This window comes from Myotis daubentonii, chromosome 11 (genome assembly GCF_963259705.1).
Source record: "Myotis daubentonii chromosome 11, mMyoDau2.1, whole genome shotgun sequence".
Taxonomy (NCBI): Eukaryota; Metazoa; Chordata; class Mammalia; order Chiroptera; family Vespertilionidae; genus Myotis; species Myotis daubentonii.
The window spans coordinates 76790206-76814459 of record NC_081850.1 but is presented as its reverse complement, the minus strand read 5'-3'; the positions used below and the strand labels follow the sequence as shown (position 1 = coordinate 76814459).

Sequence of the window (24254 nt, the reverse complement as noted above, 5' to 3'; positions counted from 1 at the left end):
GCTCCTGGTACTGATTTGAAATTTTTTTTTTAAATATATTTTTCTTGATTGGTTGGTTTTTAGAAACTATTCTTACTTCAGTTCATGCCAGCCTGTCCCCAAGGGCTGCTGTTACATCTGAACTCTTATGTGAATGTCCAGAGGACAGGGCCAGAGCGGCAGTTGGAACAGTCAGAACTCTGAGCAGGTCTGGTGTGAAAGCCTGTCGTTCTGGATTGCACGGAGCACTTGCGACACTCCAGTTTCACCCTGCCAGGGATAGCTGGTCACGGTAAGCGACACCCAGTGAGGAAGTGACAGCTCACCCTCACTTGGCAGAGGTTACAGTTAGGGATCGGAACCCTCATTCTGCAGATCAGCTTACAAGGTAAGAAATCTTCTCAATGTTGCTATTTCACTCTCAGCTCTTACTTGCTTGTCCCCAACCCAGAAAGGCAGCATTGCAAAACAACAGCTTCAGAGTTAGACTTGGGCTCGAATCTCTGTTCTGCTACTCACTGGCTGTGTGACCTTGGGCAAGTCACTTTGCCTCAATTTCCTCATCTGAAAAGTGGGGACAGCAAAACTAAATCCTCATAGGATGGGTTTTAGCATTTGAGATAATGGATGTAAAGCACTTACACAGTGCCCAGCTCACATAAGATTGTTCTAACAAAGGCAGGCTGGCTCCCAGGTGAGATGGGCTATCAGAGGAGGGGGTCAGCATCCAGATTCACATCAAGATTATCTACATGTTTATTTACAAAGAGGACAACGTACATACATGCACAGGTGTCACTGGGCCACTCGGGAGTCCTGGAGCTGGAAACACACCTTCTGCTTCCCCGGGCTCCCTCCTGCCTCGGGCGGGCTCACGGGAAAAGGGCTGCTGACACGTGCTTGCTGGAAAGCCTGGAGGTGCGCTGCTTGGGCTCTCACACTTCTCATGGCCACATCGCCCGACCCAGTGGCCGTGGACAAGGCGCTGGGAGCCTGCGCTCAGTCACTCATGTCCAGGCCAAATTCTGGATACAACTCTTTGGTGGCAACACCTCGGATCACGGCTGAAAGGAAGAATGAATGTCCAGTGGGAGAATGGCCACATCCCTGACCACCCAGCCCCCACTCCTGCACCTTCTTCCTGCTCCCCCAGTTGCCAAGATAACCCCTTGCCTGGCCATCCCAAACTAGGCTCACTGAACCCTTACCCCACTTTGCAGAGGAGCCAAACAAAGTTCCCCTCCAATCTTTTCTCCACCCAGAGCAGCTGGAGCCATCTGCTGAGAATGGAAATGCACATTTGCGTCTATGCAGCGCCTGCTGCAAACCCGCCTGCTGCAAACCCGGCCTCCTTAGCCTGGCCCCGCTGCCTGCCCTGGCCATTTGGTGACATTCCTCCTGCTCCCTCAAAGGCCCTCTTTCCTCCCATGGGATGGGCTCACCCTCAGAGGCCTCCCCTGACCTCCCCTCGCCCCCACTTGCCGCCTGTTCCTGCCTCTCCATCTCTGCCCTTTGATTCATTCCTTCATGGCACTAACACGTTTTATAATTCCTTTGTGTTCCTTAGTCAGTGACCATTCTCCTCCCCACCAACATGGACGGACACGGAAGTCACGTGAAAACAGAGCCTTTCACGTGTGCACTTCTCCAAAGTGTCCCCATGCCTGTAGAGCAGCACAGGGCAGGTGCTCAGTAAACACTCACTGAGCAAGTGACAGCGGACACCTGCTCGAGCTCCTGGGACCTAAAGGACAGGCCTCAAGCTGGGGTCTATCTAGCAAGCACATGTCCTAACCACTAGGCACAGTCACCTTGCATTGCTTTCTCCCTGCCCTGCTCATCCTCCTCTTCACCATCGATAATTCCCTCATCCTGTCTTCTCTTTCCCCTCGTTTGGGACCCATTCCTGACTGAAACAGAGAAGCCCTCCCTGGGGCAGGGGCATTCAGGGAGTGGGGCAGCTGAGAAGGATGGGAGGGTTGGCAAGTTAGAATGCCCAGGAGATGGCAATGGCCAGGTAGCTCAGTTGGTTAAGTGTTGCCCTGATAACGCCAAGGTTGCAGGTTTGATCCCAGCTCAGGGAACATACAAGAATCACCCATGAATACGTAAATAAATGGAACAACAAATCGATTTATTTTTTTCTCCTCCCCGCCCTTCCCCCCGCTTTCTCTCTCTCAAATCAATCAGTCAATCAATAAAAATTTTAAAAGAAAAAAACAAACAAACAGTAGCCCAGGAGGAAAATCCAACCACCGATGGGGAGCAGGGACTCCTTCTAAGCCTGTTTGCTCCCTGGAGTCCCGCCGCTCACCTAGTTTGCCCAGCAGCATCTGGCCCACATCTTTGATGTCGTTATACTCGTGGAGCTGGGAGATGTGGTCCTCCAGCTCATCCACACTGTAGCCTCTGGGGGGAGGGATGGAGAAAGAGAAAGCTGATGAGGACCCAAGGTTCAGGGAGTAACATCTATTTAACAAATGTTCACAAAGGGCCTACCAGGTGCTCAGCACTGCGACAGAGAGAAGGCAGGATAGACCCTGCCCACTAAAGCTGACAGTAACGGGATGCGTCCCTGGCAAAGGCTCCCTGTACCAACCACACTGGTCCTGTGTGACCCTGGCCACGGCTGAGGGATTCACCGATGGGCACATGGGTGCTAGTCAGAAACCCCTCCAGTGTGAAGCGCACATTCAACAGCTGCTCAGCCTGCGCCGTGCGGCTGGAGCAAGGGGCTGGGAAACCCAGGAGCTGCGGAAGAACCAGCTTCCCCCGGGCGCTGAAAACCCCGCTTGCAGGGAGGAAAGCAGGAGGCAGATAATGTGGGCCCTGAGAGAGGCTGCTGAGACAGCCTGAATCTAGCGGTGCAGTTCTGGCTTTATGCTGAGCAGGAATGACTGGGCTGCAGTCACTGGGCAAGTTCAGTACACTGAGGAACCCAACTAGACTTACTCAGATATTAACTGGGAGATCTCCTTGTCCAGCACGTCCCTCTTCTCCTTCAGCTTCTGAATGTCAAGGTGCGGAGAATCCTCGCGGGCCCCATCAGCCTGGCCACCCTTGGAAGATGGCCGCTGAGTGGCACAAATAGCCATTAGCTGGACTGGCCGTTTCCACATTCAGCACCAGAAGTTGTCCCCCAGCAGCCACTCCCTGCTTCTGCTTGGTAATAGCCACGACCCAACCCCAAAGATGACCACATTTCCCAGCTTCCCTTGCAAGTAGATGTGGCCCTATAACTTAGTCTGGTAAGTGGAACTTAATCAGAAAAGGTGTATGCTACGCCTGGGAACTGGCCTTCCTCCTTCCTGCCAGCTGAATGTGGAAGTAACATGGCGTGAACAGCATCTTGGATGATGAGGTAGAAGCCACGTTGAAGATGTGGTGGAATAAGACAGAGGCCTGGGTCCCTGAAGACTGTTTAAGCCACCACTATTTTGGGTTTTCTTTCACTCCCAGCCAAACCCAATTCTAACCAAAGGGCCTATCCTGGCCCCCAGTCTGAACCCAGAGATTCCGCCTCAGGTCTATGTGGATTCTTCTCTCCAGTTGGTGAAGTCGCTGGGTTTATAATCTCTTAGATAACAGAGTCTACAGACTGTGGCTGTAGTGCATCTTTGCCTTTCTGCTTCCAAAGGCTGCACAGGCCAGTGCCTGGTGCACTGCTTATCTCCAGGAAACGGGTGTTGGATCAATGGTCTACACATGATGCAGAAAGAGACCAAGGAAGATGTGGTTCCTATTCTTAGGACGGGCAGTCACCAAAGAGTGAGTAGGCACCATCTTCCAGGCACTGGCAAAGCTCCCGGGGTTCAGCGATGGAGAAGACAGCAAGTCTGACCCTCTGCTTTCATGGAATGGATAGCCTTGTCCCAAACAGAAAACTCCCAACCATTAGCTCTTCCTCCAGAGATCTTCACTCAAAGCCCTACTCACAGGTCACGCTTCATCAGAAAGGGCTTCTCTCACCACCCATTTCAACGGTCTCTCCTCGCCTGACTGGTGTGGCTCAGTGGTTGAGCGTCAACTTATGACCCAGGAGGTCACGGTTCGATTCCCAGTCAGGGCACATGGCCGGGTTGCAGGCTCGATCCCCAGGAGGGGGTGTGCCGGAGGCAACTGATCAATGATTCTGTCTCATCATTAATGTTTCTATCTCTCTCTTCCTCTCTGAAATCAATAAAAATATATCTTATAAAATAGCCGAGCCCTAACCGGTTTGGCTCAGTTGATAGAGCGTCGGCCTGTGGACGGAAAGGTCCCAGGTTCGATTCCAGTCAAGGGCATGTACCTTGTTTGCAGGCACATCCCCAGTAGAAGGTGTGCAGGAGGCAGCTGATCGATGTTTCTAATTCTCTATCCCTCTCCCTTCCTCTCTGTAAAAAATCAATAAAATATATTTAAAAAAAAAATACCTGGGTTGCGGGCACATCCCCAGTGGGGGGTGTGCAGGAGGCGGCTGATCGATGTTTCTCTCTCATCGATGTTTCTAACTCTCTCTCTTTCTCTCCCTTCCTCTCTGTAAAAAATCAATAAAATATATTTAAATAAATAAATAAATAAATAAATGGCCTCTCCTCAACCACTCACTATCCCTTTGTCCTGATGTTTTATGACATCTGACATGTCATGCCTTTCATTGATAATACTAGAGGTCCGGTACACAAAATTCGTGCACTGGAGGGAGGGTCCCTCAGCCCAGCCTGTGCCCTCTCGCTGTCTGGGAGCTCTCTCTCCTTACCGTCCGCCTGCTCACTGCTCCTTATTGCTCAGCTCGCTGCTCCTTAGCTCTGCCTCAGAGGCAGGAGAGAGGCTCCGGCCACCACCACTGCGCTCACCAGCCCTTGGCCCGGCTTCTGGCTGAGCGGTGCACCCCCTGTGGGAGTGCACTGACCACCAGGGAGCAGCTCCTGCACTGAGCGTCTGCCCCCTGGTGGTCAGTGCGCATCATAGCGACCGGTTGTTCTGGTCATTCCGCAGCAATAGTCGCTTAGGCTTTTAGTGTATAGATTATTTTCACTGTTGGCCTTACATCACTGGAGTGTAAACGCCACGAGGGCAAGGACTTGGTTATGCTTACTGCCGACTGCACTGCGTCTACAACAACTGTACCTGGCACATAGTAGGCACGCCATACCATTGGCCAAATGAACGAGCGAATGACAAATTAGTAATCAACTAACCACAAGGTGGGAAAGTGCGTGGAAGCTGAAGTACAGTGTGCTAAGGGGATGTCCAACAGGGCCACTGGATTGAGCCAGAAGTGGGGGGTGAGGCTGCTCTGGGGAAATTCAATTGTCAAGGATGTGTAGGCATCAGCTTGGCAAAAAGCTGGAAGAAGAGCATCCCAGACGGAGGACAGGCCATCCAAATGCCCTGAGACAGGAGAGCCCGCCCGTGTGAGGGACCCGAGTGGCTTACGTGTGGGTGGGGGAGGGGACGGTGGTGTGGAAAAGGAGCCCCCATCCATCCGGCTGTGTCAGGGGCGGGGAGAGACAGAGCCCACTTGGGTGCCCCTGACAAGGACAGCACATGCCTCTTGTCTGCAGCTTGGAGGGCACGAGGGAAAGGGGAAGGACCGGGAGATGACCTGGAGTTTCTTCGCAGAACCAGCGGGCTGGGGGGAGGCCTTCCAGGGGGCCGGGAGAGCAGGGCCTTACCGGGCGGAGGGCGAGAGTGTGGGGACGGGGCTCAGGCATACTCACAGGGGATCGGAAGGCCCCGCGGCAACTTTTGGAAAGTCCTGGCTGCGTCCTGGAGAGGAATCCGAGGGAGACATGGCTGATTGGAACAAGGATGCGCTCCGGGAAGAAGGGGTACTGTGGCGTGTGGGAGGAGCGACGGGGCAGTCGGGGAGGGGGCAGATATGCTCCCGGGGTCAGAGGAGAGATCCCCGAGGAAGGGGAGATCCCGAGAGGATGGCGGGTGCGGAGGGGCTGGTGGGGGTCTCTGGAAAGTGGGGAGTCGGGAAAGGGATGTGAAGGGATGAGCTTATCCCCTGCTATCCGCTCCTAGCCCACCTCCTGAGTCCTGGGGTCCGGGGCCCCCGTTGCGGGGGGGTCTGCAGTGCAGGAGGGTCCAGGTCGGGGGCGGGAGAGCGGCCTCTCAGGTCCGCCAGGTAAGCAAAATCCTACGATGGAGACCCGGAACCGCCACACAGCGAGCTGCGCGCGCAGCCGGCGAGGTCGGGCCCCGCCCCCCGAGGTGGGCGGAGACAGCTTTCATTGTGACTCCGCCTGTTCCTCCCGGCCGGAGGCGGCCTGGCCACGCCCCCTTCGCTTTCATCTTTCTCATAGACCAGTGATATTGAAGCACTAAGGCCACGCCCACGCAGCTGCTGCCTATAATCGCTCTGATCCCTCCTTTTCAGCTTCTATCGCCAAGATGCGCGGTGGCTGCCGGAAGCAATTCCGAGGTGGTTTCCGGGATCGCGGTGATGTGGCCCCCCCGTCTCCCTCCCCTTCCCGAGATGTCGGAAGAAGTCCGACAGAAAAAATTGGCGGAGGCCAGGAAAAAGGTAAAAGGCGCCGAGTCGCGGCTCCCCGACTTAGCCCAAGGTCCCTTGACGGCCGGACCGTGGTCAGGGTCTGTGCTGCCTCTAGAGGCACACGGGGCCAGACCCCGGGCGCCCCTAGGCGTCCCCCCCGAAAGTCTTCTCACCAGCCCCGCCCCCCCACCCCCGCAGCCCAGCTCCCGCCCTCGCTTGTCCGCCCCGGGTGACTTTGGGCTGGTGACCCCCGAGGTTCCCGGCTCCAGGCTCGGCCCTCGCCTCCTGCCGCCCAGAACCGGACCTCCTGGGCTCCCTGGGCTCCCAGGGCTTGCTATCTCCAGGGACCCGGATCCGGGCCCGGCGCTCCCTTCCCCCAGCGCGGAGCGGCGACTCGGGCGCGTCGGTTGGGAGGAGTGGAATGTAGTTATGTCACAATCCCCCTGGAAACTGTCATTATCGCCCTAAGCCCCGTGTTTGATGTGACGACCCAGTCTCCTAGTGTTTTCATCCCCTTTCCGGTTCTCTGGTCACGGCCCAAATTTCCAGCTTCAAGGGGACTCGGGACTATGGGACTTATTAGGTCAGAGAGGTTTCAGGCTCCCTGACTCCAGACTGTACGTCATCCGTAGACACTGATAGCGTGAAAAGCCTGCATTGCACTGGTGAGCTTGAAACGTTGACATCTCTGGGTGTCGATGGGGAGAATGTCTTTTGTTTAGTTTGGTTTTCTCCCAGGTTTCTAACTCTCCAGAGAGACTTTGAAATTTTTAATCTGAATTCTCGTAACTCATGTTCTAATTCCCTATGATTCTGGAATCAGATTGGCCCGCAGTCAGTGCTCTTCGGAGTGAGATCTGCTTATCCTCTGTGGAGCCCTGCACTTCCCAGCTGGGAATCTTTCCCAAGCCTCATCTCAACATGGAGTGCTCTGAGTGCCGCAGGAGAAATAGCACCAGTTTTGCTGGATTCTCTTGAGAGAGGAAAAGCCTTTTAATACTAGAAGCCCAGTGCACGAATTCGTGCACGCATGGGGTCCCTCAGTCTGGCCGCCAATCAGGGCCAATCGGGGTTATGGGAGGTTGGCCGGCCTGTGGGGGGAGGGACCGTGGGAGGTTGGCTGTGGGAGCCACTGACTACCAGGGGGCAGCTCCTGCATGAAGTGTCTTCCCCCTGGTGGTCAGTGTGCGTCACAGTGACTGGTCGACTGGTTTGTTCGGTTGCTTTGGCTTTTATATATATAGAATACTTAGGGATGACATTTACGTAGATTTGTAAGATTATAATAGACTTCTCTGAAATGGTGCTTGGGTTGTCTTATTTCTGTTACCATCCCAGATTCTCTAGGGGCGCGCCTTCACTGCCTCCTGCCATTAAGCTACACTGGTGCAAAAGTTTGAGAAGCAGTGGTGCACATCTCCAACAGATGCATGAAGAAGGGCCCTTATGTCTGATCACTTAAACGATAACCCCTTCTACCTCTGGTTTTGTCCCCTGGCAGCTACTGATTTATGGCGTAACCCCCTGAACTCAGAGTCAGAAGACTTAGTTTAAATGCTATTACTGCCTTTAAAAAAAAAAAAAAAAAAGCTTTATTATCAGTCCATTTCTTCAGTCATTAGGGAAGAATTGCAACACCTTGTAGGGTGGTTGTGGCATTAAATCAGATGGTGGATATGAGTATTTTTTTAAACTGTGAGATGTAAATCCAGGGGTTTGTAGCTGTCATGAGTCTCACCGCTTTTCCTTTTTGCAGTTGAGAGAATTCCAGCAGCAGCGAGGCATTGGTGCTCCGTCAGGAGCTAAGAAGAAAAAGAAGGTTAAAAATGGCAGTAGCCCCGAGACAACCACTGCTGATGGTCACTCGCCTGAGGATGTGAGTCTTGGCTTCCGGGGGTAGGGTGCTCAGAGGGCAGTAGAGGGTAGAGGTTTAAGATTGTGGAAGGAGTATCTAGTACTGGTTAAGAATTCTGAGTTTGAATTCTTTTTATTTTTAAATTAATTTTTATTGTTGAGGGTATTACAGATGTCCCCCATTTTCTCCCCTTTGTCCCCCCTTTTTAAAAATTTTCACCCGAGGACATGCTTAGAGCGAGGAAAGGAGAGAGAGAAAAAAACATCTGTTGGTTGCCTTCTGTATGTGCCCCAATCAGGGATTGAACCTGCAACCCAGGTATATGTCCTGACCAGGAATGGAACTTGCAAGCTTCCATTGCACAGGATGATGCTCAACCAACTGAGCCACTATGGCCGGGCTTGAATTCTTAATTCTCCCCCTCCTTCTGCTAGGAATATGGTTTGGGGCAAATTGTTTAAGCTATTTGGGCCTGTGTTTCCACATCAGTAAAATCAGGGTAATATTGTCTTACATTTATGAAGCTTAAATGACATTGTTTTTTTTATATTAATCCCTTAATATAGGGCCTGGTGTGGGGTAAAGATCCAGTAAAGGGTAGTTGCTACTGGTCCTGCTTATCTGGTGGTTTTTCTCATCCCCAGTCTCCAGGGGAAGCCAGGCTGTGAGAACAGCCAGCAAAAGAGCCCCAGGGTACAGTGAGGAGCCCCAGGGTACAGTGAGGAGCCCCAGGGTACGGTGAGGAGAGCCCCAGGGTACAGTGAGGAGCCCCAGGGTACAGTGAGGAGAGCCCCAGGGTACAGTGAGGAGCCCCAGGGTACAGTGAGGAGCCCCAGGGTACAGTGAGGAGAGCCCCAGGGTACAGTGAGGAGCCCCAGGGTACAGTGAGGAGCCACAGGGTACAGTGAGGAGAGCCCCAGGGTACGGTGAGGAGCCCCAGGGTACAGTGAGGAGAGCCCCAGGGTACAGTGAGGAGCCCCAGGATACGGTGAGGAGCCCCAGGGTACAGTGAGGAGCCCCAGGGTACGGTGAGGAGAGCCCCAGGGTACGGTGAGGAGAGCCCCAGGGTACGGTGAGGAGAGCCCCAGGGTACGGTGAGGAGAGCCCCAGGGTACAGTCAGGAGCCCCAGGGTACGGTGAGGAGCCCCAGGGTACAGTGAGGAGAGCCCCAGGGTACGGTGAGGAGCCCCAGGGTACAGTGAGGAGCCCCAGGGTACAGTGAGGAGCCCCAGGGTACAGTGAGGAGAGCCCCAGGGTACAGTGAGGAGAGCCCCAGGGTACGGTGAGGAGCCCCAGGGTACAGTCAGGAGCCCCAGGCGCTGGATTCGGAGTCTTGAGCCTATCTCTGGGCGGCCTCAGGAAAATCACTTCCTCCACCTGGCCTCAGTTTCCTCATTTGTGAGATGATATTATTGGATCAGATTAGTGTCTTTCAAACTTATTTTTAGCTGTAATCCCTTTTGTTCAATCAACCCTTTACTCGGAAGCCTGGTTTTTAAAGTGGAGGTGGGGGTCTGGAGCCCTGCCAGATTCGTCCCTGGCATCCTGGGCCTGAGGAGAGGGTGTGATGGGCGTATTCAGAGCTGCACTAGTCGGGTGACTCCACTCTATGTGACTGCCTCGCTCAGGGGGCTGTTGTTCATGTGCGTTGATTTCTGCCTGTGGCAAGGCAGCAAGTGTCTGTCTGGAAAGATGGCGCCGGCCATGGTATTGATCCCCTTCTCTTTCTGTAGCATTTAATTTCCCCGAACCCATCTCTTCTTCCTTCCCTGACTCTCTTGCCTCTCTCTAAGCCACTTTTCTCTTTGTCCCCCGCCCTTGTTTTTGCCTTTTCGCTTCCTGTAGATTCAGGATATTCTGAAGGTGTTGGTGTGCGACCTTAACCATTCCAATGGGGTAGCGCTCTCCCCATTGGACGATTGGAAGGTGAGGCAGTGCTGAGCCCCGCTCTGGCGTGTTCCCTCCCAGCTGTGCATGTGCCCGAGGCTTCTCTGGTTTGGGGGGTTCTTCACTCTCTGTTGCTCTCATTAACCCTCGGCCTGTCCGTGTCTGCTTTTCCACCTGCTGGGTTGACTGGGTTTGTTTTCTTCCCCCACCTCTTCTATCACCTTGGAGCAGGTGAGATGCACCTTGAAGGTTAAAGGTAATTTGGGAATAGCTTCCAGAACAGGTGTGTGGGTTTTGAGTTTTTTGACCTTCCAAGTTTTTGAATGACCAGTGGTGCTCTCAGACTAAGAGGTTAAATAAAACCAAACCTTCAGGTCTTGCCCTGTGGGCCTCTGTTCCCAAAAGAGCAATAGACGGCAGAGCAGTTTGTAATTTTTCAAGTTGATTAATTTTGGTTTGAGAGTCAGCTATCTAGGGTTAAGAGAAAGGGAGTAAAAATCAAATATGGACACAACCATATTCAGTGGGCCCCGAGGAAGAGAGGGGAGGAACCAGGTAGAATGCCCGCTGAGGGAGGCAGGCTGTGCTGAAAGGGGCAGGCGAGAATGTGGCAACATTCCACATGCTCAGCTGAGAAGAAGTTGGTTTTAAATGGACTTGAGGCTGGAGGGGGTGGCATTTGGGTCTGGTTTGAAGATCCTGAGGTGGGTCACATCCATCCATATGGAGAAGGGAAATGGAAGTTCCCGGCCAAGGGTGTGGTACAGGTAACGGCCAGGATTATGAGCGCACAGAGCACATTCCAGAAAGGCGGGGAGCCTGGTGTGTACCGGGCCAGGAGGTGACGTCCTCCGGGTGTGATGCTGGCACTTCCTCCTTAATTGACTTCCTTGGGGGACTCTGCCAGGCCAGAGGAGCAGGGCTGAAATGGGGCCAGGTCCTGTTGGAGGGAGCATGGGGTGGAGGGCTGGGACTCGCCCTGCTGGCGGGTGGTAGAGTATTTCAGTCATCAGGACTACTCACGCCCAGTTGGTCAGGTCTCTCCAGGTGCTGTGACTCACCTTGTCAGCTCGAGTGGCATGGGGAGGGCACACAGGCCTAAAGGAATCCTGAAGCTGGGATTCACATGACCTGTGCCCACATCCTTCTGTCCTTCTGGAAATGAGGATGCAGATTCCCATAGTCCCTTCTTGCTTTTTTTTGGTGTGTGTTTTTTAAAATATTTTTATTGATTTCAGAAAGGAAGGGAGAGAAAGATAGATAGAAACATCGATGATGAAAGAGAATCATTGATCAGCTGCCTCCTGCATGCCCCCTAATAGGTATCGAGCCCGAAACCCGGGCATGTGCCCTTGACCGGAATCTCTTCAGTCCATAGGCCAACGCTCTATCCACTGAGCCAAACCAGCTGGGGCTTCTTGTTTTTAAATCCTCTCTTTATCAATTACTGTTTCCCACTTAAGTTTTCTACTGCAGTAATGCAGGCCTGTGATTGCAGTATCCGGGCAGAAATACAGCATTTCCAGAAATGGGGAATAATGGAGAATTAAAAAAAAATGTTTTTAATGGAATGGGACGTTTGAGGGGAGTAGATAATGTTTTGTTTTCTTTTTTTAAAATTGATTTTAGACAGAAGAAGGGTGGGGGAGAGAGAAAAACATCTACGTGAGAGCCAAATACCCATCGGCTGCCTCCTGCATGCCCCACACTGGAGATCGAGCCCAAAACCCGGGCATGTGCCCTGACCCGGAATCAAACCCACAACCCTTCAGTGCATGGGACGATGCCCAACCAACTGAGCATATTCTTTATATGGACTTATATCTCCATACTTAGCTATAAGACTTAAAATTGTGAGATAACTTGGTGGCTCACAAATAGTCCAGTTGTATATATTTAAGTCTTTAGAAAAGTACCTTTTCTCCTCTGAGCTTTTTTGTGTCTAATGCTAGGGGTGAGTGGGAATCCAAGATGCCAGGGGGGACCTAGACCTCGCTGGGGCCCATGGCTGGGAGGGTGCCCACCTCCCCCAAAGCCTTCTGTCCGGTCAGCTCAGAACCCCTGTTCTTACATATTAGAGTCAGTTGTATAGGTTGGCAAGGCAACACCATGTTCCAGGGCCAAAGGTCACAGAGTGGACAGTAATGCAAATAACTGGACTCCACCACAGCTCCTCCAGGTTCTGCAGCACTTGCTCTAAGGAGGGTGGCAGGTTGGGACTTTCAGAGGCCAGAGCTGAGGTGTCCAGAGAGCAGGCACAGCTCCCCCCGCCCCCCCCCCCCCCGCCCCCAAGCGGTGCAGCGTCTTCCTCTGGGACCCAGCTTGGCGGGACAGCTCATGGCTCCCTAGCACTGTCCTTCCTCAAGCTTCAGCTTGTCACCCATCTTCCTGTCTCTTTGCCCATCTGGCCTCTTAGCTCTCTAGAGCCAGAGTCTTGGACCAAGTGTCGGGCCTGAGCCCGGAGAGAGGCAGGTGGGGCTCTGGCCAGGCAGGTGGGGCCAGCTGGGGAGAGAGAGCGGCTTCTCCATGGCTCCTGGTCAGTCCAGGGTTGCTGTCCAGGAAGCCCGCCCGCGGGTGGATATCTTTCCTCTGCTTTCTCAGGTGGCTTCTTGGTTGGGTAGTTGTGTTGGAGCTAGGAGGTTGGGGTGGGTTTACTTTCTACCCCCAGGAACAGGGAGAGGCCTCTAGCTGGAAAGCTTCATTCCCAGAAAAGACCTGAGTCGGGCGAACGCAGCCAGTGGCTGGTGGGAGGAGGGGAGGGCGGGGAGGAGAGTGAGAGGAAAGCGGTGTTGACCAGCTGTTGATCCGCTGCTCCATCACTGTGCCCTCTGCCCAGCAAGGACCCAGGGTGGGGGTCACTGAGGCACAGGCAGCCTTCCCTCCTCCCTGAAGGGCACGCCTTCCTTCCACCTGCTGTGGCTGCCACAGGTCGGAGCCTGGTACTGTCTTGCTGCGCTCCGGGGAACAAGGCCTCTGTGTTCTTGAACGTCTTGCAGTCCTGCTTTGAGCTCTGGCCGGCCAGAAGGCTGCAGAGTGGCCCGAGCCCTGGGGGAGCCCTGGCCACACCCCAGAGTGGCTCCCAGCATGTGTGACTGTCACTCCATTGCAGCTACACCTGTCCTACCTGCTCCGCACCCCTGCATCCATGGCAGCGAGAAGCCTTTCCCGCATGCCCCCTAACCCCCTGCTCTTTCCTGTGATAGGCGCCCAAAGACCACCCGGCCCCTGCGGCCCTGCCTCCTGATGACACCGTGTCGCCTGGCGGTGTCCTTTCCCCCAGCGCTGCTTCATCTGCTCAGGTTTGTGCCCCTTCCCCCTCTGCCCGCTGCCCCTCTGCCTTCACCCCTTTCCTTCCCAGAGGACTGGCCCTCGTGGATTCCCTCCTTTCTTCAGGCGGCTTCGTTCCAGGAGCCAAGCGCCCTTCCTGAGGACTAGGGTGGGGGCGGCCAAGGCCAGGTTTTCCCTCAGTTTGGGGAGCTGGAAGGTTGTCAGAATGAGCTGGCTCACCGCACCCCTGGCTTGTTCTCACCTCATGCGTTTCTTCCCGAACAGAATTATGATCCTGAAAATGTTCCTTTTGTCCTGTCTGAAAGCACGTGAGTGTCTCCTGTGGGGGCAGCAGTTGCTAGGCGGAGGGAGTCGGGGCAGGCCACTGCCCATGACCCCTTCTTTCCCATCGAGCCTCCTGCACCCCTGACTCCTGTGTTCACCCCCAGATTCTCTTCTACCGAGAGCCTGCGTCAGCTTTCCCAGCAGCTCAACGGTCTCGTATGTGAGGTACCCCAGAACCGGGAGCCCAGAGGGATCTGGATGGGGAGGAGAAACTGATAGAAATTGAGGCAGAGGTTCCCAGGAGGGAGGGGAGATGCTGGGAGCAGGCACTCGGCCGGTGAGGTTGAGCTAGTCGTTCCTTCGCTGGGCCTCTTCTTTGAAGCTCTGCAGATGAAGGAGTTGGACCACGAGATCAGTTACCTCCTTTCATCCTGCTGCAGGAGGCACAGGATGAGAGCTGCTTGGGAGGGGTGGGTTGAGGGGGAGAGAAGAACCAGGAGAGGTTGGCACAAAGGGGTTATGGGAGGAGGGGGCAAGCTTAGGAGGCAGAAAATAAAATTTTGCCAGTTGCTGGGGAAGACAGGAAGTCGGAGGCTTAGGCGTGGAGCGGGACAGAGAGCATCTCTATGTGAGCTCTTTCATCTCTCCTAGTCTGCATCCTTCGTCAATGGGGAGGGACTAGCATCTTCTGCTAATATAAAGGCTCTAGAGGTGAGTGGCCCTGGACTGTGGCCCAGTGACCCTGCAGGCCAGCCTCCGGACCCCAGCGGAGGGGGCCGGGTGCCCTGCTGCCAGCTGAGACCGCCCGGACACCCCCAGCCCTAACGATTGCTCTCTCTACCTCTCCCCCCACCCTCCTCCAACTCCTCCTCTCTGCATGCGCCTCAGAGCCGGTACCAAGAACTATCTCTAGCCCTGGATTCCAGCAATCTAACAAACAAACAACTCAGTAGCGAGATAGAGGAATTGGTAAGAGTCCAGTGGGGTCCCCTGATTCCACGCTGCCAATCTGGGGCTCTGAAGAAAGGGGCCGGGAGCCCTAGTGCCAAGGAGAATGGGGTGCGGGGGGGCCTAGGCCTCAGCTGGAGGGACCCCAGGGTGCGGAGCATGTGGCATGGCTCGCTCTGTGGCTGCCCTCTTTGCCTGCTCTCTGTCCTCCGTACACCCCTGCTTGTCAGGCCTTCTCCACACTTGCCCTGGGGACACTGTTCAGGGAAAGAACTAGCTTGGCTGTTGTGTCCTGGCCCTGACTCTGCCCCTAATTTGCTCTGTCTTTGACCTGGAACAAGTCACTTCTCTCTGGACTTCAGTGTCCTGAGGGTGTAGAAGTAGAGGGTTTCTAAAGTCCCCTTTAGCTCAGAACACCCAAGATGGAAAGGTGCTTGTCATTCCTGTATCTGCTATTGACGGAGCCTGTCCCGTGGGCTGTGCTCCGGAATATTCGGTGCGTGAGTGAGTGAGTGCCCGGCCACACCACGAGCTGGCAGGGGGTCTTTCCCTCTCAAAGCCCGTGGCTAGAGCTTTATGTCAGTGTCCTCAGGGACCCAGGGAGCAAACCACCTAGACTCCAAGTCTCCCTTTAAAAGCCATTCCTGGTCCCTGTCATCCCTCCTCGGTCCGGGGAGCATAGTAAAAGGGACAACCCTGGTCACCTTCCTTTGATTCTTTCCACAGAAACGGCAGAACCAGGAAATTGCAGATCAACTAGAAAAAGTAATGTGATTTCTTTGTCTGCTCATTACACGGCTGAGGGGCTCGGAGGAGGACTCAGCCTGGAAAAATAAAGGGCCCACCCCTCCCGCCCCAGACCCTCCCCTTCCTCCCCCACTCCTGCCCCCTGCCAGCCTGGCCTCATTGGTGGGCTTGTCCTGGGCCATCGGTGGCACCTGGGGCAGGTTCTCTGCTGTTTCATTCCTCCTCCTCCCAGTCAGAGGTGTTTCCTCTCTCACCGCAGGAGAAGCAGGAATATAAGCAAAAGCTTGCGAAGGAACAAGGGGCCCTGAGAGAGCAGCTGCAGGTGAGCCAGGCGGAGCGTGTCCCCCATGCTCCCTAGGTGTGTGTGTCCCTCTTAGCACTGGTTTGGCTTTTCTTCCAAAGGTTCACATCCAGACCATAGGGATCCTAGTGTCCGAGAAGACAGAATTACAGACCGCGCTGGCCCATACTCAGCAGGCAGCCAGGCAAAAAACAGGTGGGAATCCTCGCCCTGCCCTGCTTCCTGCTTCAGCCCGGCACACGGGCAGGCCTCGAGGGGCCATCCTTCTTCGGACTCGGTGTCTGTCCTTCCAGGAGAGGCGGAGGATCTTGCTGGTCTCCTGCAGTCTTCCCAGCAGCGCGTCGGAGACCTGGAGCGGACGCTGTGTGCCGTCTCCACGCAGCAGAAGCAGGCGGACAGGGTGAGCCCGGCCGCCCACCCAGCCACTGGGGGCGCAGCTTCTCCGGGGTGGGAGTGAGCCTCCAGTTCCCTTTTTTAAAAAAATGTTCTTTTTTTTCTTTTCTTTTAGTCCTCACCAAAGGATATGTTTTCTAATTTATTTTAGAGAGAGAGGAAGGGAGAGGGAGAGGAACATTGATTGGTTGCCTTCTATGTATGTGCCCGACTAAGGGATCAAACCTGCAACCTGGGTATGTGTCCTGACCAGGAATCAAGCCCGCAACCCTCTGTGCACAGGACTGCGTTCCAGCCAACTGAGCCACACTGGCGAGGGCCCAAGGCCCATTCTGTAGCATGGAGGGTGCTGTCCGCAGGCAGCTGGGTCGTTTCCCCACTGCTTTCAAGTTGTGTGGGCTGTTAGAAGCAGCCTGTGGATGAGTTGGTTGCTGTGGTTGTTGGGCGTGTACTGTCCAGAGCGAGCACTGGATTTGGAGCCCAGAGCCTACGTGCCAGCCCTGCCCTTAACTGGCAGTGGGCCTTGGCCAAGTCCTAGGCACAGAACAGTATTTTTAATATGTTATCCTGTGTGTAGAAAGGGGAGAAGTGTGTGTGTGATGTACGTCATATCTGAAAGGACTCATACAATCCCAGGGGGAGAGGTACAGGGTGGCTGGGAGACATGTCACTTCTGTGCCTTTTGAGTTTGGGGCTGAGTCAGTATCATCCATTAAAAATATGAAAGATTACAATAAAAATTTAACCCCCCCCCCCATAATGTGCCCCCACCCCAGACCTGAGTGTTCAGCCATCATTCTAAGTGATTTTAGGCAAGTGGATTAACCTCTAATGCTCCGTGTTGCTCGCCTGTAAAATGTGAACAATAATAGTAACTGTTTCTATGGTGATTGTGAGGATTCAGAGTTTAGCACAGCGCTGGGTAAAGTGCTCAGGAGGGTTCAGCGTGGCGAGGCTGGTAGTAGTACTGGCAGCACTACCCGCTCTCCGGGCCTGTCAGCCAGCTGTGACGCTCTGCCTGCCTCTTCCACCCTCACCAAGGTCTCACTAAGCAAATGAGAACATGGGCTTGGAAGAGCTTTGGAGAAATGGAGTGCGACTCCATGTGAGAAAGTTGCTGTTACTCTTCGTCTGCCAGCCCACCTGACCTCACCTTTCTATTGTTTGCAGCACAACAAAGAACTCACCAAAAACCGTGATGCCCTAAAGCTGGAGTTATACAAGAACAAGTAGGATGGGGCGCGGGGCGGGGGGTGCTGGGGGCGTGCCGGGGGCCTGGGCCGGGTGGTGTGCTGGGAAGCGGGAGGGACACGCAGCACCGCGAGGAGGCTGTCCAGGTTGGACACGGGCAGCCTGCTCTAGTCCCTGCTTTGCTGACTCAGTGCTTAACCTCATGCAGCTCATGTCCTTCTCTCTGGCCGGTCATTGTGACTTTGGATCCTGGGGTCCCTTCCCATGCCACTAGTCTGTGGTCCTGTGGTGAGGGCGGTGGTGGGTTGATTGCCACAGTGACCCTTGCTGTTCTTTATTCATGCCTTTCTCCACTGCCTCTGGCCACAGCAAAACGAATGAAGACCTGAAGCAGGAGAACTCGGAACTGCAGGAGAAGCTTCGGGTCTTGGTGACCGACAAAGAGGCCTCGCAGCTCAGGGTGGAGGAGCTGCAAAAGAAGCTGGAGATGTCAGAGCTGCTGCTGCAACAAGTGAGGGGCTGGGCCCAGGGAGTCCCCGCCCCCTCCAGCTGGGGCCTCTGCGGTCCTTGTGGGTGACCCCAGCCGGGAGCTGGAAAACTTGGATCCTTGCTCTGGTCCTGCCAGAGAATCCTGTAGATTTTGATAACAATCTACAACTCGGGGCCCTGCCCTGAACTGTGGAATCAGAATCTAAGGTTTAGGGATGTTTCGTTTTTGTTTTAAAAGCATCCTGTTTGAAAACCATTGTTTTATAGATGATATTGATCAGGCTGCCCCGAGTCTGTTTTCTCCCTCTTGGGGGACCGAGCCACCAGGTAGTCAGGGTGCCCGGTCAGAGAGCGCCTCCTCTTCAGTTTCTCCACACTGAGCAATACTCCGCCTTCATGGAGCTAACGTCCTTCCCCTGGGTCTGTCTGCCCTCCGGAGCAACACAGGAAAAGCCTCAACTCTTTGCCAAGACAGACCTGCAGACACTTTGAAAGGGGGTGTGTGTGAATCCCCGTCTTTCCTCAGATCTTTTCTGAGCTATACACCCTCCTGATTGCTGTGTCCTGGATGTGACCTGGTTGTCAGGGACCCCAGAGTGAAACACCAGTCTCCAAATTTGGTCCGGCCTGGGCAGCAAGCAGACTGCCGTTCCCGAGATAGGCAGCTGACAAGTGGCCGGCTGGGGATAGGAGACGTCAGAGCCTCAGGGTGCTCTGGTTCAGGTGGCTGCTCCTACTTTTCACCCAACCACTCCATTTTGAAGGCCAGCACCGGTGTGTAATCTCACTTGCTACAGCCATCTGAAAGGCCCCCAGGAAGGGTACGACGAATGTATGCTGTATTCATATATTCGACTACTGTGCAGCCATTACACAATTAAATATATCTTGTATGCAGCAAAGTGAAATAAGTTGCAGAACCATATGTGACTGAACCCCAAGACAACACAGCTGTAACAGGCACCCGAGACTGGGAGGACTGAATCTGGCGGGAAGGTTGGGAGGACTTGGAACGCTCACTGAATCGCTGACAATGAGAATTGAGTAAATATAAACCTGTGGACGTGGTACTAATAAAGTGAGGCTAGAGTCCTTTACGGACCCTGAGTTGTTCAGACCCTTTGGGGAGCATTCTGTGGAACCGCCGGGGCTCCGCCGATCTAACCTCATTTCCCACCGTCCAGTTTTCCAGTCAGTCTGAAACCCCCGACAGGAAGGAGCAGTTACAGCAGGCGCTGGAAGAGCGGGCGCAGCTGGAGGCACACGTGGAGCAGGTGAGGCTTTGCAGAGGGAGGGGTGAGGAGAACGGCTCCAGGTGACCCGGCTGACTCTGCGCCCGCTCTTCCAGCTGAAGGAGTTGCTGAAGCAGCTGCAGATGGAGAGAGACCAGTATGCAGAGAATCTGAAAGAAGAGAATGCCATCTGGCAGCAGAAGATGCAGCAGATGTCAGAGCAGGTGAGCTGTGACCTCGGCCCCCACCTGAGGTCACTTGCTCTTTCTGGGCATCTGTGGAATGGGAATCATACCACCTGTGTGTGCAGGGAGATGTGTAACGTGTTCTTTTTTTAATTTTTAAAAATTTTATTAATTTGAGAGAGAGAGAGAAACATTGATTTCCACTTATTTAGGCACCATTGGTTGATTCTTATATGTGCCCTGACCGGGGATAGAACCCACAACCTTGTCTCATAGGGACAATGCTCTGCCCAACTGAGCCACCAGCCAGGGCTGGGCGTGTGTGTTTGTAGGTGGGGGCAGAGAGGGAGATGGTCGCGTGGCCATGGCTCCATCCCCTCCCTCCATACTCTCCGTGCTTTGGGCAGGTGTGCAAGCTGAGGGAGGAGAAGGAGCAGAGCATGGGTCAGGTGCAGGAGCTGGAGACCAGCTTGGCCGAACTGAGGAATCAGATAGGTAAGCTGAGGCTGGTGACCTGGGAGCAGGACTCATGTCGGGGAGCTGGAGAGGCTGGCTGGAATGCCCCCGAGGAGGGGGGCAGATGGAAGGACATTGTGCAAAGGGGAAGAGGTGTGTACCAGGAGCTGCCGAGTCTTGCAATCTCTCTGAGCCTCAGTGTTTCCATCTGAAAAAAGGGGTGGAGTGCCCACTGTCAGCCCAGAGTTGTCTTGAGCATGAAAATGTAGAGAACTCTACTCAAAGTGTCTTGAAAGATTGAACATCATAGGAGTGGGGATTAGTAGCAGGAAGCCAAGATTTGGGGTGAGGAACCCGAATTAGCTGTGGACCAAGAGGCGAGAGGCCCTTATCGTCTGCTTGCCTCCTCAGCTGCCCCCCCACCCCAGGAGCCCCCGGCAGGGCCCTCGGAGGAAGAACAGCGGCTACAAGCCAAAGCGGAACAGCTACAGCAGGAACTGGAGGTCCTGACAGGGCAGCTGCGGGCCCAGATTCAGGACAATGAAAGTCTGAGTCACCTGAATCAGGAGCAGGGGCAGCGGCTGCTGGAGCTGGAGCAGGAGGCCGAGCGCTGGGGTGAGCAGGCGGAGATGCGCAAGCAGATCCTGGAGGACATGCAGAGCGACCGCACCACCATCAGCCGCGCGCTCTCCCAGAACCGCGAGCTCAAGGAGCAGCTGGCTGAGCTGCAGGACAGCTTCGTCAGGCTGGTGCGCAGCCCTGCTTGCCCAGCCTGCCCCCTCCCCTGCCGGGCAAGACGCTCAACCCCTCTGGGCCTTTGTTGTCCCACCTTTAAAATGGGGTGGTGTGGTCCTTACGTGAAATGGAGCCTATGAAGGCATCCTGTGACCCGGGGAGCCCATGTGGATGAATGTGGGGAAGCGGGGAGTTGGGGGATTCCCTCCCTGCTTCTACCGTCTTCTGAGCTGGGTGGGGAGGGGGCGTGGACATCAAATTCTGGTGTCTCCAGCTGCATTGGGTGGCCGCAGATTGCTTCTCTCTGTCCAGACCAACGAGAATATGGAGATCACCAGCACGCTTCAGACGGAGCAGTATGTCAAGAAGGAGCTGGCCAAGAAGTTGGGCCAGCTGCAGGAGAAGCTGGGGGAGCTGAAGGAGACGGTAACGCTGCCCAGCTGAGAAGGGCTCAGAGTCGGGCACTGGCCTCTGGGGCGGGAGGCATTGGGCAAGGATGAGCTGTTCTTCAGAGCCTGTGACTGCATTGCCCCCTGCCCGCTGCCCTCTGACCTGTACAGGTGCGTAGCCCTGTGCTGTAGGTCATCATCTCCAGTGGAGGCATGGAGCTCGCTTAGAGGGGAAGAGACGTGGTATATGGTGGGTGGCTCTTTGCAGTCAGCCCTGGCTTCTAACCTCAGCCCCCCAGTCCCTATTCACGTCCCATCTCTAAGCTCAGCTTCCTTAACTTTAAAGGGAGATTAGCACTTTCCTCATGGGGGTCTGAGGATTAAATGAGAATCGTGCATGTAGAGTATCAGGCCTGTAGTGTGCAGCTTAGCAGATACTGGTTGGCGCTCTGTGCTTTTCCACGAGCCTGTGGCCTAAAGTGAAAATAGAAAGCAGGTTGTTATGAGGTATGAGCCTGGTGAAGGCGGCATGGGACTCTGGACAAGGGAGGCAGTCACTGAGGCCCTGGAGGGAGGAAGCCAGGGGCCTGGGCAGAGGCCTGGGCAGAGGCCTGGGCAGGAGGTCTGTGCCGATCTCAGAAGCAAGCCACCACTTGCCCTCACACCCAGGATCTTCCCGCAGGTGGAGCTGAAGAGCCAAGAGGCCCAGGGTCTGCAGCAGCAGCGGGACCAGTACCTGAGCTACCTGCAGCAGTACGTGGCCGCCTACCAGCAGCTGGCCACGGACAAGGAGGCCCTGCAGAAGCAGGTCCTGGTGCACTCCCAGCTCATGGAGCAGCAGCAGCAAGAGGAAGTTCAGGGCCAGGAGGAGGCCAAGAAGGCCCGCCAAGAGTTGCAGGAGACCCAGGTGAGGGAGTTGGAGTGCTGGGCCCCTCAGCCCTGAGTGGGAAGGCCTGCAACTTGTGTCCCTTCTCACGCTCTTTCCTGGCCCCTTAGGGGCTCCTGGAAGCTGTCAGCCAACAGAACCAGCAGCTACAGGCCCAGCTGAGCCTCATGGCTCTGCCTGGAGAAGGTAATTGGAACCGCCCAGAGGGAGAAGCCAGAGCCCGAGGGGGAGGGGACTTTTAGCAGCAAAGAGCTGAGTTAGAAGCGACCTTTAGGACAGCGGGGCAGAGCTGGGTCCCAAGCTGTCTTCTTGGGCTGCTCCACCTCCCTTTGGGGTTGTCTGAGGCCCCTTTGGCTGCCCCCAACAGGCGATGGACTGGATGGAGAGGAGATGGAGGAGGAGGCTCCGCGGCCAAAGCTGAGCATCCCGGAGGACCTAGGTAGCCGAGAGGCCATGGTGAGCTGACCTCCCTGCCCTTTCCTGTCCCACCTTCCTGCTTCCCTCTGAGGTCCCTCCCGGACACCCTCGTCACCTCTTGGTTTCTACCCTCTAACTTCTCTTGATTCCCAACCTCCCCTGGGAGCCAGTGGTCAGACACCACCCCATCCCTGAACCACAGATGTGTGTCCATAGAGGCCCTGTGATGGGACGGTCCTCTCTGCCTTTGTGCCTCCCGCTTGTCCTGAGCATTCCCCCGCAAAAGCACACACACACCTCTTGCCCGCAGGTGGAATTTTTTAACACGGCCTTAGCCAGTGCTGAGGAAGAACGGGCACAGCTGCGCAGGGAGCTGAAGAAGCAAAAGCTACACTGCCGGCACCTGGCACAGCTGGCAGCCCCATCCCAGCGCAAGCTAGAGGCGGAGACCCCAGCCCCGAGCCCCGAGGGGGACAGCGTGCCTACGGACACCCACCAGGCCCTCCAGGTGGCCATGGACCAGCTGCAGGTGAGTGAGTGTCCCCTGGCCAGGGCCAGGGAGGGTGGGGATGGGCAGGGCAGGCGGCTGCTGAGCCCTGACCCTGCTTTGTGGTTGCAGAGCCGCTTTACAGAGGTCATGCAGGAGAACGTGGATCTGAAGGAGCGGGTTGAGGAGCTGGAGCATCGCTGCATTCAACTGTCCGGAGAAACAGATACTATTGGTGAGCGGAAGGCCAGGGCCCAGGGCAGGGAGCGCGGTATGGCGGGCGGGGATCCCCAGCAGCTGAGCCCTCCCCGCTCTTCGCAGGAGACTACATCACCCTGTATCAGAACCAGAGGGCAGTGCTGAAGGAGCGCCACCGGGAGAAGGAGGAGTACATAAGCCGGCTGGCTAAGGACAAGGAGGAAATGAAGGTAGGCCCCTGACCACCTCTGTGGGCGGGGCCAGGGCCGGTGTGGCTGCTGAGTGCCTCTCTCTCCAGGTGAAGCTACTGGAGCTGCAGGAGCTGGTGGTGCGCCTGGTTGGTGAGCGGAATGAGTGGTATGGCAGGTTCCTGGGGGCTGCCCAGAACCCTGCTGGGGAGCCCACGACAGCGCCCCCAGCCCCCCAGGCAACTGGAGCTGCTCATAGCCAAGGTGGTGAGTAGAGCTCTCGGAGAGGGTGAGTGGGCAGGTGGGGGGGCGGGGGGGGGGGAGCTCTCACAACACTCAGAACCCTGCCCTTCTCAAAAGATCTTCACGAGGTGAGCCTCGCGGACGGTGTGGAGCCGGGCCCCGCTGCACTTGAGAACTCCACCGCACAGCAGATCATGCAGCTGCTGTGTGAGCTGCAGAGCCCCCAGGAGTACCCAGGCTTGAGCAGGAATCCCTGCATCCCCTTCTTCTACCGGGCCGATAGCGATGCTGGCGTGAAGATCATGGTGATCTGATAACTTGACACTACCCCCGGAGAATTATAATAGGGGCGGCAGGGATGGGGTGCAGGGACTGCGTGGGGAGAGCCCACCCAGTCCCTGCACCCCATCCCTGCTGCTCCTATTATTATTATAATGCAAGAATAAACTTATTTATTGATAACATATGACAGAGGAAGGAGGTGGGGATGGGGTTGATTCGACTCTATTTGTTTTATTTCGGAATAAATGGATTTAGCCATACTGCCTTGTGTGTTTATTTTTAAAATATGTTCTTACTGATTTCAGAGAGAGGGAGGGAGAGGGAGAGAGAAACATCAATGAGAGAAAAACACTGATTGACTGCCTCCTGCATGCCCCACACTGGGCACGGAGCCCACACCTGGGCCTGACCAGGAATCGAACCATGACCTGGTTCATAAGTCAGCACTCAATCACTGAGCCACGCCAGCCAGGTGCCTTGTGTGTTTCTGTTTCCGGCCACTGGTTGGTTCTGTGCCTGGGTACCGAACAGGAAGTGGGGCCTGCTAGCAGAGGGCAGGCTTCTGCGTTGTGTGGAGCCCCAGGGTGTCTGAGCATGTCCAGTGGGGATGTTAGAGATCTGGACCTGTCACAGCCTGGGGGACCCCCGGGGTCAGCCACAGGGCTCTAAGGGGCCTGAATGGCTGCCAGACTCCGAAGACTGATCTAACCCTGAGGAGGGAAAGCAG

At 55.3% G+C, this 24254-nt stretch overlaps 2 protein-coding genes across 7 annotated transcripts; one reads left to right on the top strand and one right to left on the bottom strand.

Annotated features, from left to right (window-relative positions):
• Positions 1-717: 717 nt before the first annotated feature.
• Positions 718-6204, bottom strand: SWI5 (SWI5 homologous recombination repair protein). Its single transcript, XM_059656239.1, has 6 exons — positions 6196-6204; positions 6000-6109; positions 5685-5733; positions 2932-3053; positions 2294-2388; positions 718-1043 (listed from the first exon to the last, which is right to left on the bottom strand). The coding sequence occupies exons 1-6, from the start codon at positions 6202-6204 to the stop codon at positions 979-981; spliced, it is 450 nt and encodes a 149-aa protein (XP_059512222.1). The 3' UTR covers positions 718-978.
• A 158-nt stretch (positions 6205-6362) lies between these two features.
• GOLGA2 (golgin A2) lies at positions 6363-23787 on the top strand. Of its 6 annotated transcripts, none has more exons than XM_059658192.1 (27): positions 6363-6496; positions 8223-8342; positions 10167-10247; positions 13412-13507; positions 13761-13804; positions 13925-13985; positions 14412-14471; positions 14649-14729; positions 15435-15473; positions 15715-15777; positions 15858-15951; positions 16050-16156; positions 17320-17378; positions 17710-17851; positions 19014-19103; positions 19178-19285; positions 19654-19741; positions 20114-20451; positions 20750-20863; positions 21509-21733; positions 21823-21898; positions 22080-22168; positions 22440-22658; positions 22749-22851; positions 22938-23044; positions 23113-23269; positions 23363-23787. In XM_059658192.1, exons 1-27 carry the CDS (start codon positions 6416-6418, stop codon positions 23557-23559), a joined length of 3039 nt encoding a protein of 1012 aa, XP_059514175.1. In that variant the 5' UTR covers positions 6363-6415; the 3' UTR covers positions 23560-23787. The 6 variants fall into 6 exon arrangements, with proteins under 6 accessions (XP_059514175.1, XP_059514176.1, XP_059514179.1 ...); XM_059658193.1 differs by having other exon boundaries at positions 6378-6496; positions 13925-13976; XM_059658196.1 differs by lacking the exon at positions 14649-14729 and having other exon boundaries at positions 6378-6496; positions 13925-13976.
• The last annotated feature ends 467 nt before the right edge of the window (positions 23788-24254 follow it).